The sequence below is a fragment of the Oncorhynchus mykiss genome, chromosome 10 (assembly GCF_013265735.2).
Source record: "Oncorhynchus mykiss isolate Arlee chromosome 10, USDA_OmykA_1.1, whole genome shotgun sequence".
Lineage (NCBI taxonomy): Eukaryota > Metazoa > Chordata > Actinopteri > Salmoniformes > Salmonidae > Oncorhynchus > Oncorhynchus mykiss.
In genome coordinates, this window is record NC_048574.1 from 37650138 (window position 1) to 37673437 (window position 23300).

General features: G+C 42.4%; 1 protein-coding gene across 2 annotated transcripts in view; it reads right to left on the reverse strand.

Annotated features, from left to right (window-relative positions):
* The window catches only part of LOC110533823 (teneurin-1), a 185944-nt gene that overhangs the window by 132042 nt on the left and 30602 nt on the right, over window positions 1-23300 (reverse strand). For both annotated transcript variants that reach the window (XM_036990211.1, XM_036990210.1), the window contains exon 2: window positions 4259-4532. In XM_036990211.1, coding sequence (XP_036846106.1) covers window positions 4259-4475 — 217 coding nt within the window. In that variant the 5' untranslated portion in view covers window positions 4476-4532. The remainder of the gene's footprint in view (window positions 1-4258; window positions 4533-23300) is intronic.

The window sequence follows — 23300 nt, forward strand, 5'->3', positions numbered from 1 at the left end:
AAGACATTCTCTCGTACTTTTGTATACTTTTTCACCAGTAGTTCGGAAGGTAGCGTCCACAAGCCAGAAGTGGTCCCTGAAAATTGCGTACTATGTCACAAATGTGCAGATGTGAACCACGTCATTGCTCTCTCTCTCGCTCTACTGTGTGTGTGTATGTGTGTGTGTGTGTGTGCGTGTGTGTGTGTGTGTGTGTGTGTGTGTATGTGTGTGTGTGTCTTGCCAGCTGTCACTCTAATGGCGAGGGGCTGAATCTCATTGGCTGAAACTCTGCTAGGCAGCTAGCCCATGTATGGGTAAATTCAAGGGAAATGGCACCGCACATTTGCTTTCAAACTAGGGATTTCGTGGCTAATTGAAGTAAGACATAGGGCGGCGCACAATTGTCCGGGTTATGGGAGGATTTGGCCGGGGGCTCATCGGGCTCTAGCGACTCCTTGTGGTGGGCCGGGCGCCTGCAGACTGACTTCGGTCATCAGTTGAGCGGTGTTTCCTCTGAAAGGTTGGTGCGGATGGCTTCTGGGTTAAGCGGGTGGGTGTGCGGTTTGGCGGGTCATATTTCGGAGGATTCATGACTCAACCTTGACCTCTCCGAGCCCGTTGGAGAGTTGCAGACATGAGACAAGATCGTAATTCAGAAGGAAAAGGGGTTAAAATACAAAAATAATAATAATATGTTTCTAGACACTTCTACATCAATGTGGATGCTACCCTCAAATTCAACTGACAATCTTCACTCTAACCTCATACTCATTGTATAATTTCAAATCCAAAGTGCTGGAGCACAGAACCCCCCCCCCCCCCCCCCCCCCCCCCCCCCACCCCCAAAAAATGTTTCACTGTCCCAATACATTGAGCTCACTGTATACAGTATGTATTTTTTGTTTTTTTACAAATCGATACTTGGTGTCAAAGTATCAATATAATATCATCCTAAATATTGCGATAACTGTAACTGTATCGATTTTTTCCCCAATCACTCCTGATAATGTTGTCCTCTCCACGATAGGGGATGAAATCATGTGCATACTGTTTTGCAATCAATCTGTTCAGGTTGAAAAAGATGCTGCTCCAAGCAAATGTCATTTGTTCATTTTATGCAGTTTCCAAGGTAACCAGAACCAAATGTTTTGTTCGGTGTATCATTTGAATACCGTAATACATGGGAGCTGAAAGCCGATTTAAGCTCACATTTGCAGTTAAGACAAGACTGTGTATCGTCCATCATTCGCATAAGTTTTAAGGTAAATCTAAGGAAAATAAGATACTACGGTATATAAATGATGATCTGATTAGAAATAGAGCACTGCTAATCATATCAATGTGAGGGAGATGCTGTTCAGGTGTTATTCATATGCACATTTTGCCTTCAAATACAGTATACTATATGTAAAATAAATGTTAAGTGTTATATCTTAAATCATATATCTTAAATCATCATTTGACTTAGAAATGCCGACTCTAATCATCAGATGATCAATTACTGATAGGCATTATAACAAATTATCCTCATATAAATTGTTATTATAGAAATTATAGTCATAATACTGAAGACATCTTCAGCATGTCTTCAATTCTTACCTTCAAATGACACAAATTAACGTACAATGATCAAGGAATATGTCATGTCAACTATATTTCAGAACTGCAATTATTCCAGGACTGCATAAAGAGACAGAATATGGTTAGAAGAATTTCCATGTAAAACAATGGAAACAGCAACACTGATCAAAGTTGAACTACTGCGTTACAGATGTACTATCACTATTAAGATAATGTCACTATTAAGATAATACAAATTCCCTGTCATAGGTTAGTTAGGATCCCCAATTTATTTTAAGAATGTGAAATGTCAGAATAATACTAGAGAGAATGATTTATTTCAGCTTTTATTTCTTTCATCACATTCCCAGTGGGTCAGAAGTTTACATACACTCAATTAGTATTTGGTAGCAATGCCTTCAAATTGTTTAACCTGGGTCAAACATTTCGGGTAGTCTTCCACAAGCTTTCCACAATAAGTTGGGTGAATTTTGGCACATTCCTCCTGACAGAGCTGGTGTAACTGAGTCTGGTTTGTAGGCCTCCTTGCTCGCACACAGTGTTTCAGTTCTGCCCACAAATTCTCTATGGGATTGAGGTCAGGGCTTTGTGATGGCCACTCCAATACCTTGACTCCGTTGTCCTTAAGCCATTTTGCCCAAGTATGCTTGGGGTCATTGTCCATTTGGTCATTGTCCATTTGGAAGACCCATTTGCGACCAAGCTTTAACTTCCTGACTGGTGTCTTGAGATGTTGCTTCAATATAGCCACATTATTTTCCTCCATCATGATGCCATCTATTTTGTGAAGTGCACCAGTTCCTCTTGCAGTAAAGCACCCCCACAACATGATGCTGCCACCCCTGTGCTTCACGGTTGGAATGGTGTTCTTCGGCTTGCAAGCCTCCCCCTTTTTCCTCCAAACATAACGATGGTCATTATGGCCAAACAGTTCTATTTTTGTTTCATCAGACCAGAGGACATTTCTCAGAAAATTACAATCTTTGTCCCCATGTGCAGTTGCAAACCGTAGTCTGGCTTTTTTATGGCGGTTTTGGAGCAGGGGCTTCTTCCTTGCTGAGCAGCCTTTCAGGTTAAGTCGATTTAGGACTCGATTTACTGTGGATATAGATACTTTTGTACCTGTTTCCTCCAGCATCTTCACAAGGTCCTTTGCTGTTGTTCTGGGATTGATTTTCACTTTCCGCACCAAAGTAGGTTAATCTCTAGGAGACAGAATGCGTCTCCTTCCTGAGCGGTATGACGGCTGCGTGGTCCCATGATGTTTATACTTGCGTACTATTGTTTGTACAGATGAACGTGGCACCTTCAGGCATTTGGAAATTGCTCTCAAGGATAAACCAGGCTTGTGGAGTTCTACAATTTTTGGCTGATTTCTTTTGATTTTCCCATGATGTCAAGCAAAGAGGCACTGAGTTTGAAATAAATCCACAGGTACACCCCCAATTGACTCAAATTATGTCAATTAGCCTAGCAGAAGCTTCTAAAGCCATGACATCATTTTCTGGAATTTTCCAAGCTGTTTAAAGGCACAGTCAACTTAGTGCATGTAAACCTCTGACCCACTGGAATTGTGATACAGTGAATTATAAGTGAAATAATCTGTCTGTAAACATTTGTTGGTACACAAAGTAGATGTCCTAACCGACTTGCCAAAGCTATAGTTTGTTAACAAGAAATTTGTGGAGTGGTTGAAAAACGTGTTTTAATGACTCCAACCTAAGTGTATGTAAACTTCCGACTTCAACTGTATATTGTGAAAGGTAAATAGTCAACCAGTGGTTTAGATGGGACCTGAAATAACCTCCATAGTGGTATTTTATGTCTTCCTGAAGCAGACCATTTGTGACATTTTTGTATGAGGAACCTTCAAGAGACAGTGATGGCATACTGCACTATGTGTTCAGTGAATGAGGTAGATAACAATATAGACTGTGCAATGAAAAACTGAGTAGAAACATCACCACTAAAACCATTCATAATTCGATAAGTGAGTTTTGTGTTTTCCCTGTAACACTCATTTCCTATTCTCATTTCCTAACAATCATTGTTTAGAGTGGTTAGAATAGAGGTGTGATTGTGTTATATTGTACAGAGAAAAAGTCAATTCAAACATAATTATACACTCCCCCCCATCCCTATCCCATCCCACCCCCCAAACCCCAACACAGCCCTAAGGTGTTAAAAAGCTCCTATGTGTGACTAGCTAGACTAGGAAACAATTTATGGAATAACTGCATTACCTCTGTAATTCACATTTTTCACAATAACATTCAACCGAGTCTACCTTCCACATTAGCATGCAATCCTTCCATAGTCACTGCAGGTAGCAGCAGAGTAGAGTTTTCATACATTTACCAGGGGATATGTGGATACGGGGACATGAGATTATAAAATTCATTTGGCTAGCTGCAATGTCATGATAAGTCTTACCATGCATACAATCACACTGCATTTGCCTGTCTCCCCTGCAACCTCTCTGCCATTTTGACATCATAACTGACCATAACCTGTGCAAGGAAAACTGATTAACCTGGAACCCGTGCGTTTATCAATAACTGCAAAATGGAATGGGCCTTTACCGTATAAATGCCCCCAGCACAAATCAAAACGAATTACTATTTCAATTTAATTACTATTTAACAATCTCATTGTGACTGGCTAAACTAGTTTGTGGTGTGTGGTTATAGCGTACCTCCAGTGTGTTCCTCCACTGTTTTCCGCTTGGCTCTGTGGCTGTTGTAGTTTAGTCTCATCTCCTGGCCGTAGTCGGGCAGGGTCTCTCGGGATGTGTAGGATTTGCAAAGGTTCCTGCCGTCCTCGCTTTCGTCTGAGGAGCTGGTGTAGGCGAGCTCCATCTCATTCCGGGCCTTGGACAACGACTGGTAAGGCTTACAATCCATCTGCTCCATGCCTGGCAACACTGAACCAAGCTCATTCAGTCATTGGATCCAAAATACAAGACCAATCTGGAGGAAGTGGAGAATAAAGACTTAGAACAATGAATTTACCTCACACATTGCTAATGTTGTGTCCCAGTATTGTGCGAAAAATATATAAATCAAGTAAAAAGTAATTATTTGGATATTAGTGTCTTTAATCAGCGTGTCCTTGTTCTAAGAGGTTGCTGCTGGGTGGTGGTGTTAGAAGATTGAGTTGCTTTATAGACACAGGGGAGGAGGAGCCCTTATAGGAACAGATTGAGAGATAACTTTAATTTACAGCAGAATCTGATGGACTGCTATGAAACACAATGACAAAAATCATGTGGCGAACAATGTATTTTATCCCCAGAGCTACAGAGGCAGTTATTTTTTTATTTACCATTAGCATTACTCAGTAGTAATATAACAGTAGCACAATGATGAATACTGTTATTTTGCATCTGTGTCCTAGTATAAGGCTGCAGTTCATCACAGCCCAGTAGTGTTTTGCTGTGTAGCGTAAAGCACACTATAACCTTGATATGAACCCGTCTGTTCTGCCCTGAGCTCTGCTTGGGCTGACCTTTCTATCATTGCCGCCTGACAGCCACTAAACCTTGGCCATGGCCTTGACCCAAACACTCGACCCTGTAGCAGAGAGGATTGCCTTCACACCCCACTGTCCTTCTATACTTTGGGAACGGAGGGGGGGGAAACTCCCCATAATACAAACTTCAGCAAGAAATCAGAAGAGGCTCCTGACAATGTTTGCCCTCTGACATTTGTAATCTTTAACAGCATTCAAGACAAATATGACAATCAAATGCTCATTAGGCTGTGCCATCTTTGTCCGGCTTGTGGTAATAGGTTATTAATAGCAAGCTCAGTACATATCTTGCTTGACTAATTGGCAGTTGAAGGCATTTTTATGGGCCATTTGTATTCTGTGCCGCAGCCAGCCCCCTGGCTGGACGAGGCTGTTCTGTGCATGTAAAGGTAATTACTCAGGGTAGGTGTGGCTGGAAAATGATGAGTGGGGAGTCAACACCACTAGTTGAAACAAGGCTGTTTTTGGTGAGGTTACTGTATAAACTCTGAGGCAGGGAGCCTAGGTAAGGCACCTATTTTAGCATACACAGTCCACACTGTCTACAAGAGGTGCTCTCAGTACTCTCAGTACAAAATCATATGAGTAGCTAGCTCATGAATATACAGGAGTAGTTCCTTTTTGTCAATTTTTGTACCCTTTTAACATACTTTAAATGTGTGTAATGTTGTGAAATTGTTAGATACTACTTGTTAGATATTACTGCACTTTTGGAACTAGAAACACAAGCATTTCGCTACACGTGCAATAACATCTGCTAAATGTGTATGTGACCAATAAAATGTTATTTTATTTTATTTGACATGTAGGTAGGTATATGGGATTAGTGCCTGAGAGCTATTGTCACATGGACATTTCCCTAACTATGCTATCACTAGATCCTTTCCAACAGTATGTATAAAGAGCAGAATCTGATTACATGCACAACCTTTAATTGTTGTTGAAATGTTTTAATTTCTTTGTTCCAATCGCCAACATGTTCTACGCACCATTGCTGTGTTGAACTGGCTCCAAGGGGAGCACGCCCAGGTCGGTTCAGGGCTTCATGCTCCGTTCATTACAAGTGGGGAACTCAGAAAATACTACTTGTAAACTGGGAGCAACATGTTTTTCCCAGTGGTATGCTGGTATTAACGAATTTGCAAAATGTTATGAACGCAGCAACAGACACAGGTTGTCCACCTGTGTCTGTGTTTGGTTTCTCCTGCTGTGGGGGTGTTTTCATTGTTTTTCAGAAATGCTAATAATAGGTTAGGGCATGTCCTTTTAGCATCATTGTGGCTAGATGGTGTAAAGCTATTGTAAAAAAGTTGCATGTTTTATTCGCGTCGTGAGAAAGTTCTCCTAACCTGCTACTAAAAGTAACTTCTGTCCATTGTTGTAATAGACCTACCATTTAGTCACTTTCTCCTCATTCAGGTATAGATCATTGTCTTGGTAACATGCTGTTACTTTAGCTATGCCATACTCAGATGATTGAGTTTATGGGTGTTTAGCCTGTTTGAAGCACTTTTGCCTTTGTCCTTCAGTTGAGGTAATAGTTAAGTATTTTTTGTCATGAACTATTTTCATTATTTTTCACCATTTCTATATTTTCAAAATACATATCTAGATCCAGTCTTCTACCAGTTCTACCACCAGTCTTCTACTACTAATTTAATAGGCCTACTGTACCACCAATATTTTAACCTGATCCTCTGACTCCGGCTCCACACAAACTAATTAGGCTGCCGGGTTCTCTATCATGAGGTTATTGTGTACACACTGTCTTACAAGAGGTACTCTCATGTACCACTTCCTCTGTTGCAAAACCTAATTGAATTACCACTTCCTCTGATGCAAAAATGAATGAATAGTGACTACCACATGCAATCATTTATTTGTGTACCTTCTTAACGTTGATATGTATTTGTTTAAACGTATAAAAAAATACTTAGGGGATAGAGTAATACACTGTAGCTACAGAATATGCAGCTAGAAAATCCCAAGAACATCTTCATAGTGAGATTGACAGTGTTCTCAGTATGATCAATAACACAAACATCTTACATCTCAGAGTTAAATGTATTAAAATGACTCTAATAGCCAATAGCCAGTGAAAAGTTCATAAGGCACAACAAATCCAATCAATAAGGTTGATATTCATAACTTATTTTCCCTACTCAAAAACTAATATTACTCTGTAAATGTCATTAACGTAATAAAATAGGAAGAAATAGAATATATACATTTCCCCATCTCTAAAAGGGCACATGCATAATGTAGCACTGGGAAAATGGAACCTTTTATCTTTCCTCTGAGCAAGTTGCAATTTAACTACGCATTCCTAAAATAACCTTGTGTTAATATTATACAACCCTTCCATTTTATGAATGTTAATCATGTTCCATTTGGGATACGATCAGTCTTATTTCTGTTACAGTAAATATAATTTTCCTCCTAAAGCTCCTAAATGATATTGGGTTATAGTTGCACCATAAATGCAAACTACAGTATACCATTTGTCTGCTTGGTTAAAACGGCTTAGTTCTACCACTCTGGTGCTTAGCAAAATATGTTTTGAATGCAGAGGTTTAATGGGAGCACATTGGGGCTAAGACAGTGTCTTCTGATGAGCACCAAGTAGCTTTTAATTAGATGATTACAGTGTTTGTAAATAAACTGCCTAGTGGACACACAAATCATTCAGAGTAACACCAGCCAGCACAACACACGGTAATTTGCTCGTAATCCATGGGCTTTAACAGGATGAATGTTGCTGTACATCTTTTCGTGATCCATGACCTTAGCAACGGCGATCCGTCATTCAGCATACAAACATGGTCTCTTTTTTGCTTTATTGATGAGTAAGGGAGCTCCAAAATGCAGGTGTTTCAGCCTAGCTCAGTGCTTTCTGTGGTAGTGGGGCTAGGCAGCAAAAAATACAAAGCATTGACCCAGACTGGCTATGTTTTCTGTCATGATTGAATCAGCTTTCTGTCACTCATGGGACAGTACGTCATCCCCAATTCTAAGGTTAGAGCTCGAAAATGTTAGCCCCTTGGGTTCTGCTATAGAGTTATATTAGAAGTGCCCATCCAAGAAGGCTCAAGATCATTGGCCACAGATAGAATGACATCAAATCACGTTATATCTACAGTAGCTTTGAATGGACTTTCAAAGTCTTAGCTAGCAGACATCATCAGTTGTCATCAAGTCGACATTCTACTGGCAAATCATTTTTAAAATAATGAAATAATGAAGAGAAATTATAGATATAACATATCGGTGCTCATCGGCCCTTGTTCATAAAGATTACACAATCATTTAACAATGAGTCGTTTGGAAGGAATCAGTGGCTAACTGCAAGCGTTGTAAAGAAACTACTAACATTAGCCTGCTACTCAATGGAGTGGCTGTGTTTTTTCCCCACAAAGGACCGCTGCGCCTCCTTCACAAGGTGAGTCCAAAAATGTCTTGTATGCTGCTGCATAAATGATGTAATGTGCAAGGGAGAAATGTACACTGTAGCTAAGAAAGTAATACTAAGTGTATGTTGTGTAGTAAGCTGTTAGTAGCCCATGTGCCTCACCCTAATATTTTGGTCTATTTTCACCTCTCACCTACTGTTCTAACTTGGTGGTGCACAAATAGCATATAATCTGTTTTAGAGAAATGTAATCATCTAATATTGTAAGAGCTTTCATTTTCTGCTTATATGCCCCATTTATGTATCTTACGGTTCTGACGTGTACAGGGAGTACACTGTTCAGAATTATGTCGCTGTACATTTAAAAAGTGCTGAACATATAGTTAGTTATATTGACTATGTCCGTCGTCGCTTGCTCATTTATGTCTTAATCGAAATTACGGATCGCCTCTTTTCCTCTTGTCGTCCCCTTATGCCATAGTTTGTACATCTCAATTATCAGTTTAAGCAAGTCTGCCATATCAGCTATGTTTTTTTTAAAGGCAGTAAATGAGGCTGAATGAACTGTTTCGCTGCCAGACAAGGCTCCGCTGAAAGACAGGTGTAGTAGTGCTAAGGTGTTGGGACTGCTGTTGGGACAGCGTTATGTAGGCCCTAACCGTTTTTGGGCACCGTTTGTCACCGTTATAGTGCAATTAATGTATTGTTTAGTGTTATATCATGTAGTGGCTTTGCTGACATGCATCCTACATTTTCTTTTTTGCCCCACCAAGATTTACATGTTAAAATTGCCACTGGACCTTAGAATGAAAAGCCAGTAGCATTCCGGAACACTCTTAACCTTCCAAAGCTGCATGACAAAAGAGTCTGTACAACCATAGAAAAAGAGAAAACTATTAGATTTCTGATCTTTTCTGTATGAAATACAATACCCTGCCTTGGTGTAGTACACTACAGTATTAAGTCCATAAATCAAAGGCTGTTTGGTGCCAGTTCGCCAAGCTCCATGATGCTGGCTGAGCCTTCCTGGGACTCGGCAGGGTAAAGTGCTTGGTGTTAATTGGGTAGCTACATGTGGGGAAAGAATATTCAGATGAACGTCCCCCGTCGAGTCTGGGAGAGTCTGGCCCAACGGCCCAGCATGGGCACATGAGCCACAAACTTCATTACAGCGCTACAGGCATGCCGCAGGCACTCCCTGCCTCCATCTCTGTCATGGAGCTCCACTTCTCTGGAGCTATTCCTCTTCCTCCTACTGAGAGATCTGTCATTGTCATTTCTCTATAGTATACATCTAGTGTTTTCTACCCGACTGTATTTTCACCCCAGCTCATTCAATCCCTCACATAAGCACTGTTCCTAGGTCAGGGTGAGAATGTACCCAAAGGGATCAGCTTAAGTGCCTCGAGCACAAAAACAGATAACTTAGACTGTGTGATGTAACTGATTCTTGTGTGAACTGAAGATGTCTTCATAGTGCCTTCCGAAAGTGTATTATTAAAAATTGATTAAATCATTTTTTTCTCACCTACCTACACACAAGACCCCATAATGGCAAAGTGATAACATGTTTTTAGACATTTTTGCAAATGTATTTAAAATGAAATATATAAATATCTCATTTACATAAGTATTCACACCCCCAAAGTCAATACTTTGAAGAAGCATTTTTGGCAGAAATTACAGCTGTGAGCCTTTCTGGGTAAGTATCTAAGAGCTTTCCACACCTGGATTGTGCAACATTTGCCCATTTATCTTTTCATAATTCTTCCAAGCTTTGTTAAATTGGTTGTTGATCATTACTAGACAACCATTTTCAGGTCTTGATTTTCAAGTAGATTTAAGTCTGAACTGTAACTCTGCCACATTCATTTTCTTCTTGGTAAACAACTCCAGCGTAGATTTGGCCTTGTGCTTTAGGTTATTTTCCTGCTGAAAGCTGAATTCATGTCCCAGTGTCTGGTGGAAGGCAGACTGAAGCAGGCTTCCCTCTAGGATTTTGCCTGTGCTTAGCTCCATTCCATGTATTTTTTATCGAGAAAAACACCCAGTCCTTGCCGATTGATGCAGCCACCACTTCTGCTTGAAAATATGTAGAGTGGTACTCAGTAATGTGTTGTATTGGATTTGCCTCAAACATTTTAGCCAAATTTTTTGGGCAGTATTACTTTAGTGCCTTGTTGCAATAGGATGCATGTTTTTGAACATTTTGAACATTTGTATTCTGTACAGGCTTCCTTCTTTTCACTCTGTCATGTAGGTTAGTATTGTGGAGTAACTACAATGTTGTTGATACAGCTGTGTTTCCGGCGCCGACAGAGATGGCCGCCTCGCTTCGCGTTCCTAGGAAACTATGCAGTGTTTTGTTTTTTTACGTGTTATTTCTTACATTAGTACCCCAGGTCATCTTAGGTTTCATTACATACAGTCGAGAAGAACTACTGAATATAAGATCAGCGTCAACTCACCATCAGTACGACCAAGAATATGTTTTTCGCGACGCGGATCCTGTGTTCTGCCTTTCACCCAGGACAACGGAATGGATCCCATGCAGCGACCCAAAAAAACGACTCCGAAAAAGAGGGAAACGAGGCGGTCTTCTGGTCAGACTCCGGAGACGGGCACATCGTGCACCACTCCCTAGCATCCTTCTCGCCAATGTCCAGTCTCTTGACAACAAGGTTGATGAAATCCGAGCAAGGGTAGCATTCCAGAGGGACATCAGAGACTGTAACGTTCTTTGCTTCACGGAAACATGGCTCACTGGAGAGACGCTATCGGGGGCGGTGCAGCCAGCGGGTTTCTCCACGCATCGCGCCGACAGAAACAAACATCTTTCTGGTAAGAAGAGGGGCGGGGCGTATGCCTTATGGCTAACGAGACATGGTGTGATGAAAGAAACATACAGGAACTCAAATCCTTCTGTTCACCTGATTTAGAATTCCTCACAATCAAATGTAGACCGCATTATCTACCAAGAGAATTCTCTTCGATTATAATCACAGCCGTATATATCCCCCCCAAGCAGACACATCGATGGCTCTGAACGAACTTTATTTGACTCTTTGCAAACTGGAATCCATTTATCCGGAGGCTGCATTCATTGTTGCTGGGGATTTTAACAAGGCTAATCTGAAAACAAGACTCCCTACATTTTATCAGCATATTGATTGCGCAACCAGGGGTGGAAAAACCTTGGATCATTGTTACTCTAACTTCCGCAACGCATATAAGGCCCTGCCCCGCCCTCCTTTCGGAAAAGCTGACCACGACTCCATTTTGTTGATCCCTGCCTACAGACAGAAACTAAAACAAGAGGTCTGTCCAACGCTGGTCCGACCAAGCTGACTCCACACTCCAAGACTGCTTCCATCACGTGGACTGGGACATGTTTCGTGTTGCATCAGATAACAATATTGACGAATACGCTGATTCGATGTGCGAGTTCATTAGAACGTGCGTTGAAGATGTCGTTCCCATAGCAACGATTAAAACATTTCCTAACCAGAAACCGTGGATTGATGGCAGCATTCGCGTGAAACTGAAAGCACGAACCACTGCTTTTAATCAGGGCAAGGTGACTGGTAACATGACCGAATACAAACAGTCCCTCCGCAAGGCTATCAAACAAGCTAAGCGTCAGTACAGAGACAAAGTAGAATCTCAATTCAATGGCTCAGACACAAGAGGCATGTGGCAGGGTCTACAGTCAATCACGGACTCCAAGAAGAAATCCAGCCCAGTCACGGACCAGGATGTCCTGCTCCCAGGCAGACTAAATAACTTTTTTGCCCGCTTTGAGGACAATACAGTGCCACTGACACGGCCTGCAACGAAAACATGTGGACTCTCCTTCACTGCAGCCGAGGTGAGTAAGACATTTAAACGTGTTAGCCCTCGCAAGGCTGCAGGCCCAGACGGCATCCCCAGCCGCGCCCTCAGAGCATGCGCAGACCAGCTGGCCGGTGTGTTTACGGACATACTGTATTCAATCAATCCCTATACCAGTCTGCTGTTCCCACATGCTTCAAGAGGGCCACCATTGTTCCTGTTCCCAAGAAAGCTAAGGTAACTGAGCTAAACGACTACCGCCCCGTAGCACTCACTTCCGTCATCATGAAGTGCTTTGAGAGACTAGTCAAGGACCATATCACCTCTACCCTTCCCGACACCCTAGACCCACTCCAATTTGCTTACCGCCCAAATAGGTCCACAGACGATGCAATCTCAACCACACTGCACACTGCCCTAACCCATCTGGACAAGAGGAATACCTATGTGAGAATGCTGTTCATCGACTACAGCTCGGCATTCAACACCATAGTACCCTCCAAGCTCGTCATCAAGCTCGAGACCCTGGGTCTCGACCCCGCCCTGTGCAACTGGGTACTGGACTTCCTGACGGGCCGCCCCCAGGTGGTGAGGGTAGGCAACAACATCTCCACCCCGCTGATCCTCAACACTGGGGCCCCACAAGGGTGTGTTCTGAGCCCTCTCCTGTACTCCCTGTTCACCCACGACTGCGTGGCCACGCACGCCTCCAACTCAATCATCAAGTTTGCGGACGACACAACAGTGGTAGGCTTGATTACCAACAACGACGAGACGGCCTACAGGGAGGAGGTGAGGGCCCTCGGAGTGTGGTGTCACGAAAATAACCTCACACTCAACGTCAACAAAACTAAGGAGATGATTGTGGACTTCAGGAAACAGCAGAGGGAACACCCCCCTATCCACATCGATGGAACAGTATTGGAGAGGGTAGCAAGTTTTAAGTTCCTCGGCATACACATCACAGACAAACTGAATTGGTCCACTCACACAGACAGCATCGTGAAGAAGGCGCAGCAGCGCCTCTTCAACCTCAGGAGGCTGAAGAAATTCGGTTTGTCACCAAAAGCACTCACAAACTTCTACAGATGCACAATCGAGAGCATCCTGGCGGGCTGTATCACCGCCTGGTATGGCAACTGCTCCGCCCACAACCGTAAGGCTCTCCAGAGGGTAGTGAGGTCTGCACAACGCATCACCGGGGGCAAACTACCTGCCCTCCAGGACACCTACACCACCCGATCACAGGAAGGCCATAAAGATCATCAAGGACATCAACCACCCGAGCCACTGCCTGTTCACCCCGCTATCATCCAGAAGGCGAGGTCAGTACAGGTGCATCAAAGCTGGGACCGAGAGACTGAAAAACAGCTTCTATCTCAAGGCCATCAGACTGTTAAACAGCCACCACTAACATTTGAGTGGCTGCTGCCAACACACTGACACTGACACTGACTCAACTCCAGCCACTTTAATAATGGGAATTGATGGGAAATGATGTAAATATATCACTAGCCACTTTAAACCATGCTACCTTATATAATGTTACTTACCCTACATTATTAATCTCATATGCATACGTATATACTGTACTCTATATCATCGACTGGATCCTTATGTAATACATGTATCACTAGCCACTTTAACTATGCCACTTTGTTTACATACTCACCTCATGTATATACTGTACTCGATACCATCTACTGTATCCTGCCTATGCTGCTCTGTACCATCACTCATTCATATATCCTTATGTACATATTCTTTATCCCCTTACACTGTGTATAAGACAGTAGTTTTGGAATTGTTAGTTAGATTACTTGTTGGTTATTACTGCATTGTTGGAACTAGAAGCACAAGCATTTTGCTACACTCGCATTAACATCTGCTAACCATGTGTACGTGACAAATACATTTTGATTTGATTTGATTTGATACATCCTCAGTGTTCTCCTATCACAGCTATTAAACTCTGGAACTGTTTTAAAGTCCCCACTGGCCTCATGGTGAAATCCCTGAGCGGGTTCCTTCCTCTCCAGCAACAGAGTTAGGAAGGATCTTTGTAGTGACTGGGTGTTGTCACACCCTGATCTGTTTCACCTGTCTTTGTGCTTGTCTCCACCACCCTCTAGGTGTCGCCCATCTTCCCCATTATCCCCAGTGTATTAATACCTGTGTTCTCTGTTTGTCTGTTGCCAGTTTGTTTTGTTCGTCAAGCCTACCAATGTTTTTCCCCTTGCTCCTATCTGTTTCTAGTTCCTGTTTTCTAGTTTTCCCAGTTTTGACCATTCAGCCTGCCCTGACCCTGAGCCTGCCTGCCGTTCTGTACCTTGTCACACCACACTGGATTATTGACCTCTGCCTGCCTTGACCCTGACATGCTGACCAGACCGGACACGTCGCGTGCGCGAGCGTCGCAAAATAAATTTTGAAATACATATTATTCAATTATTTCACACACACTGCTCGCGCGTGCCAATGAGCGTCTGCGTTGCCAAGGGCTAAAATAGAACTCCTTTCTATTTCTGACGCAGATCGCGCTGAAAGTCCTGCCTCTCCCATCTCCTCATTGGTTTATAGAAGCAGATACCCACGTGGCATTTCCTCATTGGTTATACCCACGTGGGTGATTGAAAGACTAAATGTTTTGCCGGTTGTCGTGGTAAAAGTGTAGATGCTAATCACCATTTAAATTAAAAAATGAAAAAGCCTGGAAGGAGGAAAGATGACTAGAAACGATTCGGTTGGCCGTTTTATGTGTGGATTAATTGTCGGAGTAGAAGACCTTGTGCAGTTCAGGTAAAATAACAACTCAATGTTTATATCCCAGGACAAATTAGCTAGCAACAGCAAGCTAGCTAAATAGGACAAATTAGCTAGCAAGTGTAAGCTAACTAGCTAAATTGCCATACATGTTTAATGCTTTTCGACCTGTCCCCAAATTAATGTAATTGGTTCAGAGTTTGTTTTGATATTTTAACATGCGTGTATGTGATCGCGTTTGGTGTAGGGGGACAAAATGTATGCACGATAGCGCACGATGGCGCACGCGTGCAGCTGGTTTGGGTTCCGTGTGAGACTGCCTGCCGTTCTGTACCTTTTGGACTCTGATCTGGATTACCGACCTCTGCCTGCCCTTGACCTGTCGTTTTGCCTGACCCCTGTTCTAGTAATAAACTTGTGTTACTTCGACACTGACTGCATCTGGAGCTTCCCTAAAACGTGATAGGTAAATTGATATACAGTGCCTTGCGAAAGTATTCGGCCCCCTTGGACTTTGCGACCTTTTGCCACATTTCAGGCTTCAAACATAAAGATATAAAACTGTATTTTTTTGTGAAGAATCAACAACAAGTGGGACACAATCATGAAGTGGAACGACATTTATTGGATATTTCAAACTTTTTTAACAAATCAAAAACTGAAAAATTGGGCGTGCAAAATTATTCAGCCCCTTTACTTTCAGTGCAGCAAACTCTCTCCAGAAGTTCAGTGAGGATCTCTGAATGATCCAATGTTGACCTAAATGACTAATGATGATAAATACAATCCACCTGTGTGTAATCAAGTCGCCGTATAAATGCACCTGCACTGTGATAGTCTCAGAGGTCCTTTAAAAGCGCAGAGAGCATCATGAAGAACAAGGAACACACCAGGCAGGTCCGAGATACTGTTGTGAAGAAGTTTAAAGCCGGATTTGGATACAAAAAGATTTCCCAAGCTTTAAACATCCCAAGGAGCACTGTGCAAGCGATAATATTGAAATGGAAGGAGTATCAGACCACTGCAAATCTACCAAGACCTGGCCGTCCCTCTAAACTTTCAGCTCATACAAGGAGAAGACTGATCAGAGATGCAGCCAAGAGGCCCATGATCACTCTGGATGAACTGCAGAGATCTACAGCTGAGGTGGGAGACTCTGTCCATAGGACAACAATCAGTCGTATATTGCACAAATCTGGCCTTTATGGAAGAGTGGCAAGAAGAAAGCCATTTATTAAAGATATCCATAAAAAGTGTTGTTTAAAGTTTGCCACAAGCCACCTGGGAGACACACCAAACATGTGGAAGAAGGTGCTCTGGTCAGATGAAACCAAAATTGAACTTTTTTGGTAACAATGCAAAACGTTATGTTTGGCCTAAAAGCAACACAGCTCATCACCCTGAACACGCCATCCCCACTGTCAAACATGGTGGTGGCAGCATCATGGTTTGGGCCTGCTTTTCTTCAGCAGGGACAGGGAAGATGGTTAAAATTGATGGGAAGATGGATGGAGCCAAATACAGGACCATTCTGGAAGAAAACCTGATGGAGTCTGCAAAAGACCTGAGACTGGGACGGAGATTTGTCTTCCAACAAGACAATGATCCAAAACATAATGCAAAATCTACAATGGAATGGTTAAAAAATAAACATATCCAGGTGTTAGAATGGCCAAGTCAAACTCCAGACCTGAATCCAATCGAGAATCTGTGGAAAGAACTGAAAACTGCTGTTCACAAATGCTCTCCATCCAACCTCACTGAGCTCGAGCTGTTTTGCAAGGAGGAATGGGAAACAATGTTAGTCTCTCGATGTGCAAAACTGATAGAGACATACCCCAAGCGACTTACAGCTGTAATCGCAGCAAAAGGTGGCGCTACAAAGTATTAACTTAAGGGGGCTGAATAATTTTGCACGCTCAATTTTTCAGTTTTTGATTTGTTAAAAAAGTTTGAAATATCCAATAAATGTCGTTCCACTTCATGATTGTGTCCCACTTGTTGTTGATTCTTCACAAAAAAATACAGTTTTATATCTTTATGTTTGAAGCCTGAAATGTGGCAAAAGGTCGCAAAGTTCAAGGGGGCCGAATACTTTCGCAAGGCACTGTACCATCCAAAGTATAATTAATAACTTCACCATGCTCAAAGGGATATTCAATGTATTTTTTAAATATATTTTTTTACCCATCTACCAATAGGTGCCCTTTGCGAGGCATTGGAAAACCTCCCTGGTCTTTGTTCTTGAATCTGTGTTTGAAATTCTCTGCTCAACTGAGGGACAGTACAGCAAAATTACTCCTGAACTTATTTAGGCTTGCTATAATGAAGGAGTTAAATACTTATTGACTCAAGACATTTCAGCTTTTCATTTTGTATGAATTTGATGTTATGGGGTATTGTGTGTAAGCCAGTGACAAAAATCTCAATTTAATAAATATTTATTCAGGTTATAACACAACAAAATGGGGGGGGAAAAAATTCTGAAGGCACAATAGCTAACGGTTCACCAAACCCACGGTTTGGTACGTATTGCGGTTTTGTGGTCACAGTTCGGATCGGTTTCGGTACAGTGGGAAAATGAAATGTCATTCACCATGTTCAGCATTCACAATGTTTCTTGCATTGTCTGTTGTGATCGGATTGTTATGTTGGGCCTCTCAAGTTTCCACTCTGATGCTGCATTTGTAACCATGTGCGAGGTGGGAATTTACCAGTTGTAAAGTCATAAATACCAGTTGGATGCATTCATGTGACTTGAACTCATTGAGAAAAGCCGATTGGATAATGACCAACAAGCTGTGTCAACCATAAACTACAAGTAAAGCTATCATGCTTGCAAACAAATTACAGATTTCAAAAACTACATTAATAGATATATTTTAAAAATAATGTTTTGCTGTTGCATTTAACTGCCAAAAATGCTGTTGTTACAGAGGCCATTTCCGTAGTAGGTGACGTCAGAGGTCATCATGTGGGAGAAGTGGGTTTTCAGGATGATAGATGAGTTTCCCACTAGTAATTATCAGTTTGAGGGCTGTTCAAGTGGATTTTTCCCAGTTGTATGTGATAAATTCCCACTTGGTTATGAACGCACCATGACACTGCCTCCTTCACTGCCAGATGTGTGTTTGTAGCACGGTAAATCTCCCACTCTGGGGTAATGTGATGGGCTGTCACTGTTAAGTAAGGGCAACACAGGGTGCATTGGCAAATTCATTTCAAAACTTTGGCTTTGCTTTGCTTATACAGAGAGATTACAGATTTCTAAAATGGGTGCAAGAGGGAAGTTTGTAACGTGGCTTGAGCACTTCCACGAGGTGCTAAAACCACTACTGAAACCCCATTTCTCAACCACCGTGAATGGGTGCATCTCCGCAGGTATAAACCAAAGACTGTAAGAAATTCAAACATAGCCTACCTATCACTTTTGTAATTTCTTTCTGAATCAGATCCCAAGGGCTGCTTGACTGCAGAGGGGAGACGATGTTGTGTTGTTTCCGTCTTGCTCCGGTATACAGGAGTGATATCAGTGTAAAAGTGTCAACATATTTGAGGTGTTGGCAGCTGCATAGGCTATTCTCGTTGAGCGTAGCATCATACTGTTAATGCCGTTGTCATTTACTGGGAAGCCAACATTTTCCCAAACTGGAAGTTTAAACGATGATGGAGGATCTTCCAATTCTGGTTTATTGACCTCACCACTCCCCAGTGGTGTAAAGTACCTTTAGTAAAAAATACTTGAAAGTACTACTTTTTTGGGGGGTATCTGTACTAGAGGTCGACCGATTATGATTTTTCAACGCCGATACCGGCGTAAAAGTAAACAGTAAAGTAAACAGTAAATAGTAAACCACACAACACTTTTAGTAGGAAGTAAACCCCACAACATTGTTAGTAGGAAGTAAACAGTAAACCCCACAACTGTGGCAGATCAGCTGCAGTGGATAGCAGCAGTCTTACGGGGTCCTGACCATTTCTGCTATTTTGTTTTTTTCCCCCTGATCTAAATTTTTTTGTACATAATGTCTTCGCCATCATTTCCTATGACCGAAAACAGCTTCTGGCCATCAGAACAGCGATGGATTAGCATTTCTACATCAACGAGTCGGCAGCTCTGGACATCCTGCTTACTCCGGACAAGGCCCTAATCCTAGGTACTGGCAGAATGATTGCACAATTATTTGCATCAATCCACTGGCCATTTGTTTTGCAAACTCTGCAAACACATGAGCGCTACAGAAACATCACTGACAAATCAAAGGTCTCTTGCTGGAGGGCACTTACACATTTCTTCTATTTTTCCAAGAGTGGTCTCCTGATGTGGTTTAAACATTGTTGTGGACTTCAGAAAAACAAAGAAATTGGATGTTCTATCAAAAAAGTGGGATTTTGAGAGCAAATGCCCCAAAAAACAAGGGGCAACTAAATTGAATCAGGCAAAAAATAAAACCGATTTTATAGGGACCTACAAATGGCTACCTGGACTACCTGCAGTAACTCTATGCACACACACTACCCACACACTCACACATATTTACACTGACACCCAACACACACACACACACACACACACACACACACACACACACACACACACACACACACACACACACACACACACACACACACACACACACACACACACACACACACACACACACACACACACACACACACACACACACACACACTATATTCGGCCACATAACACACGCACACATGCATACTGACGCAACACACTCACACTCACACCACATACGCTGCTGCTACTGTCTATTATCTATCCTGTTGCCTATCCCTTTACCCCTACCTATATGTACATAGCTACCGCAATTACCTCGTACCCCTGCACATTGACTTGGTACTGGTACTCCATGTACAGTCGTGGCCCAAAGTTTTGAGAATGACACAAACATTAATTTTCACAAAGTCTGCTGCCTCAGTGTCTTTAGATATTTTGTCAGATGTTACTATGGAACACTGAAGTATAATTACAAACATTTCATAAGTATCAAAGGATTTTATTGACAATTATTAAGTTGATGCAAAGAGTCAATATTTGCAGTGTCGACCATTCTTTATCAAGACCTCTGCAATCTGCCCCGGCATGCTGTCAATTAACTTCTGGGCCACATCCTGACTGATGGCAGCCCATTCTTGCATAATCAATGGTTGGAGTTTGTCAGAATTTGTGGGTTTTTGCTTGTCCACCTGCCTCTTGAGGATTGACCACAAGTTCTCAATGGGATTAAGGTCTGGGGAGTTTCCTGGCCATGGACCCAAAATATCGATGTTTTGTTCCCCGAGCCACTTAGTTATCACTTTTGCCTTATGGCAAGGTGCTCCATCATGCTGGAAAAGGCATTGTTCGTCACCAAACTGTTCTTGGATGTTTGGGAGAAGTCGCTCTCGGAGGATGTGTTGGTACCATTCTTTATTCATGTCTGTGTTCTTGAGTGAGCCCACTCCCTTGGCTGAGAAGCATCCCCACACATGAATGGTCTCAGGATGCTTTACTGTTGGCATGACACAGGACTGATGGTAGCGCTCACCTTGGCTTCTCCGGACAAGCTTTTTTACGGGTGCCCCAAACACTCGGAAAGGGGATTCATCAGAGAAAATCACTTTACTCCAGTCCTCAACAGTCCAATCCCTGTACCTTTTGCAGAATATCAGTCTGTCCCCGATGTTTTTCCTGGAGAGAAGTGGCTTCTTTGCTGCCCTTGACACAAGGCCATCCTCCGAAAGTATTCGCCTCACTGCACTCACACCTACCTGCTGGCATTCCTGAGAAAGCTCTGTACTGGTGGTCCACCGATCCCGCAGCTGAATCAACTTTAGGAAACGGTACTGGCGCTTGCTGGACTTTCTTGGGCTCCCTGAAGCCTTCTTTACAACAATTGAACCGCTCTCCTTGAAGTTCTTGATGATCCGATAAATGTTTGATTTAGGTGCAATCTTACTGGCAGCAATATCCTTGCCTGTGAAGCCCTTTTTGTGCAATGCAATGATGACGGCACGTGTTTACTTGCAGGTAACCATGGATGACAGAAGAATAATTATTCCAAGCACCACCCTCCTTTTGAAGCTTCCAGTCTGTTATTCAAACTCAATCAGCATGACAGAGTGATCTCCAGCCTTGTCCTCGTCAACACTCACACCTGTGTTAATGAGAGAATCACTGAGATGATGTCAGCTGGTCCATTTGTGGCAGGGCTGAAATGCAGTGAAAAAGTTTTTGGGGGATTCAGTTCATTTGCATGGCAAATAGGGACTTGGCAATTAATTGCAATTCATCTGATCACTCTTCATAACATTCTGGAGTATATGCAAATTGCCATCATTCAAACTGAGGCAGCAGACTTTGTGAAAATTTATATTTGTGTCATTCTCAAAACGTTTGACTGTATATAGCCATTTTTATTACCTCGTACCCCTGCACACTGACTTGGTACTGGTACTCCCTGTATATAGCCATGTTATTTTTTACTCATTATTGTTATTCACTGTCTATTTATTCCTCATGTCACTATAATTACATAAACTCAGAAAAAAAAGAAACACCCTCTCACTGTCAAATGTGTTTACTTTCAGCAAACTTAACATGTGTAAATATTTGTATGAACATAACCAGATTCAACAACTGAGACATAAACTGAACAAGTTCCACAGACATGTGACAAACATAAATGGAATAATGTGTCCCTGAATAAAGGAGGGGGGGTCAAAATCAAAAATAACAGACAGTATATGGTGTGGCCACCAGCTGCATTAAGTACTGCAGGGCATCTGCTCCTCATGGACTGCACCAGATTTGCCAGTTCTTGCTGTAAGATGTTACCCCACTCTTCCTCCAGGGTACCTGCAAGTTCCCAGACATTTCTGTGGGAATGGCCCTAGCCCTCACCCTCCGATCCAACAGGTCTCAGACGTGCTCAATGGGATTGAGATCCGGGCTCTTCGCTGGCCATGGCAGAACACTGACATTCCTGTCTTGCAGGAAATCACATACAGAATGAGCAGTATGGCTGGTGGCATTGTCATGCTGGAGCGTCATGTCAGGATGAGCCTGCAGGAAGGATGTCTTCCCTGTAACTCACAGTGTTGAGATTGCCTGCAATGACAACAAGCTCAGTCCGATGATGCTGTGAATAGTGTTCGACCGATTAATCGGAATGGACGATTAATTAGGGCCGATTTCAAGTTTTCATAACAATCGGAAATCGGTATTTTTGGGCGCCGATTTGCCGATTATTATTTTTTTACACCTTTATTTAATCTTTATTTAACTAGGCAAGTCAGTTAAGAACACATTCTTATTTTCAATGACGGCCTAGGAACGGTGGGTTAACTGGCTCGTTCAGGGGCAGAAAGACAGGTTTTCTCCTTGTCAGCTCGGGGGATCCAATCTTGCATCTTGTTAACTAGTCCAACGCAATAACGACCTGCCTCTCTCTCATTGCACTCCACAAGGAGACTGACTGCCTGTTACGCAAATGCAGTAAGCTAAGGTAAGTTGCTAGCTAGCATTAAACTTATCTTATGAAAAACAATCAATCATAATCACTAGTTAACTACACATGGTTGATGATATTACTAGATATTATCTAGCGTGTCCTGTGTTGCATATAATCTGACTGAGCATACAAGCATACAAGTATCTGACTGAGCGGTGGTAGGCAGAAAGAAGCAGGCACGTAAACATTCATTCAAACAGCACTCTCGTGCGTTTTGCCAGCAGCTCTTCGTTGTGCGTCAAGCATTGCGTTGTTTATGACTTCAAACTTATCAACTCCCGAGATGAGATGAGGGTGGTGTGACCGAAGTGAAATGGCTGGCTAGTTAGCGCGCGCTAATAGTGTTTCAAACTTCACTCGCTCTGAGCCTTGGGGTGGTGGTTTCCCTTGCTCTGCATGGGTAACGCTTTGATGTGGTGGCTGTTGTCGTTGTGTTGCTGGTTCGAGCCCAGGGAGGAGCGAGGAGAGGGACGGAAGCTATTCTGTTATACTGGCAATTCTAAAGTACCTATAAGAACATCCAATAGTCAATGGTTAATGAAATACAAATGGTATAGAGGGAAATAGTCCTATAATAACTACAACCTAAAACTTCTTACCTGGGAATATTGAAGACTCATGTTAAAAGGAACCACCAGCTTTCATATGTTCTCATGTTCTGAGCAAGGAACTGAAACGTTAGC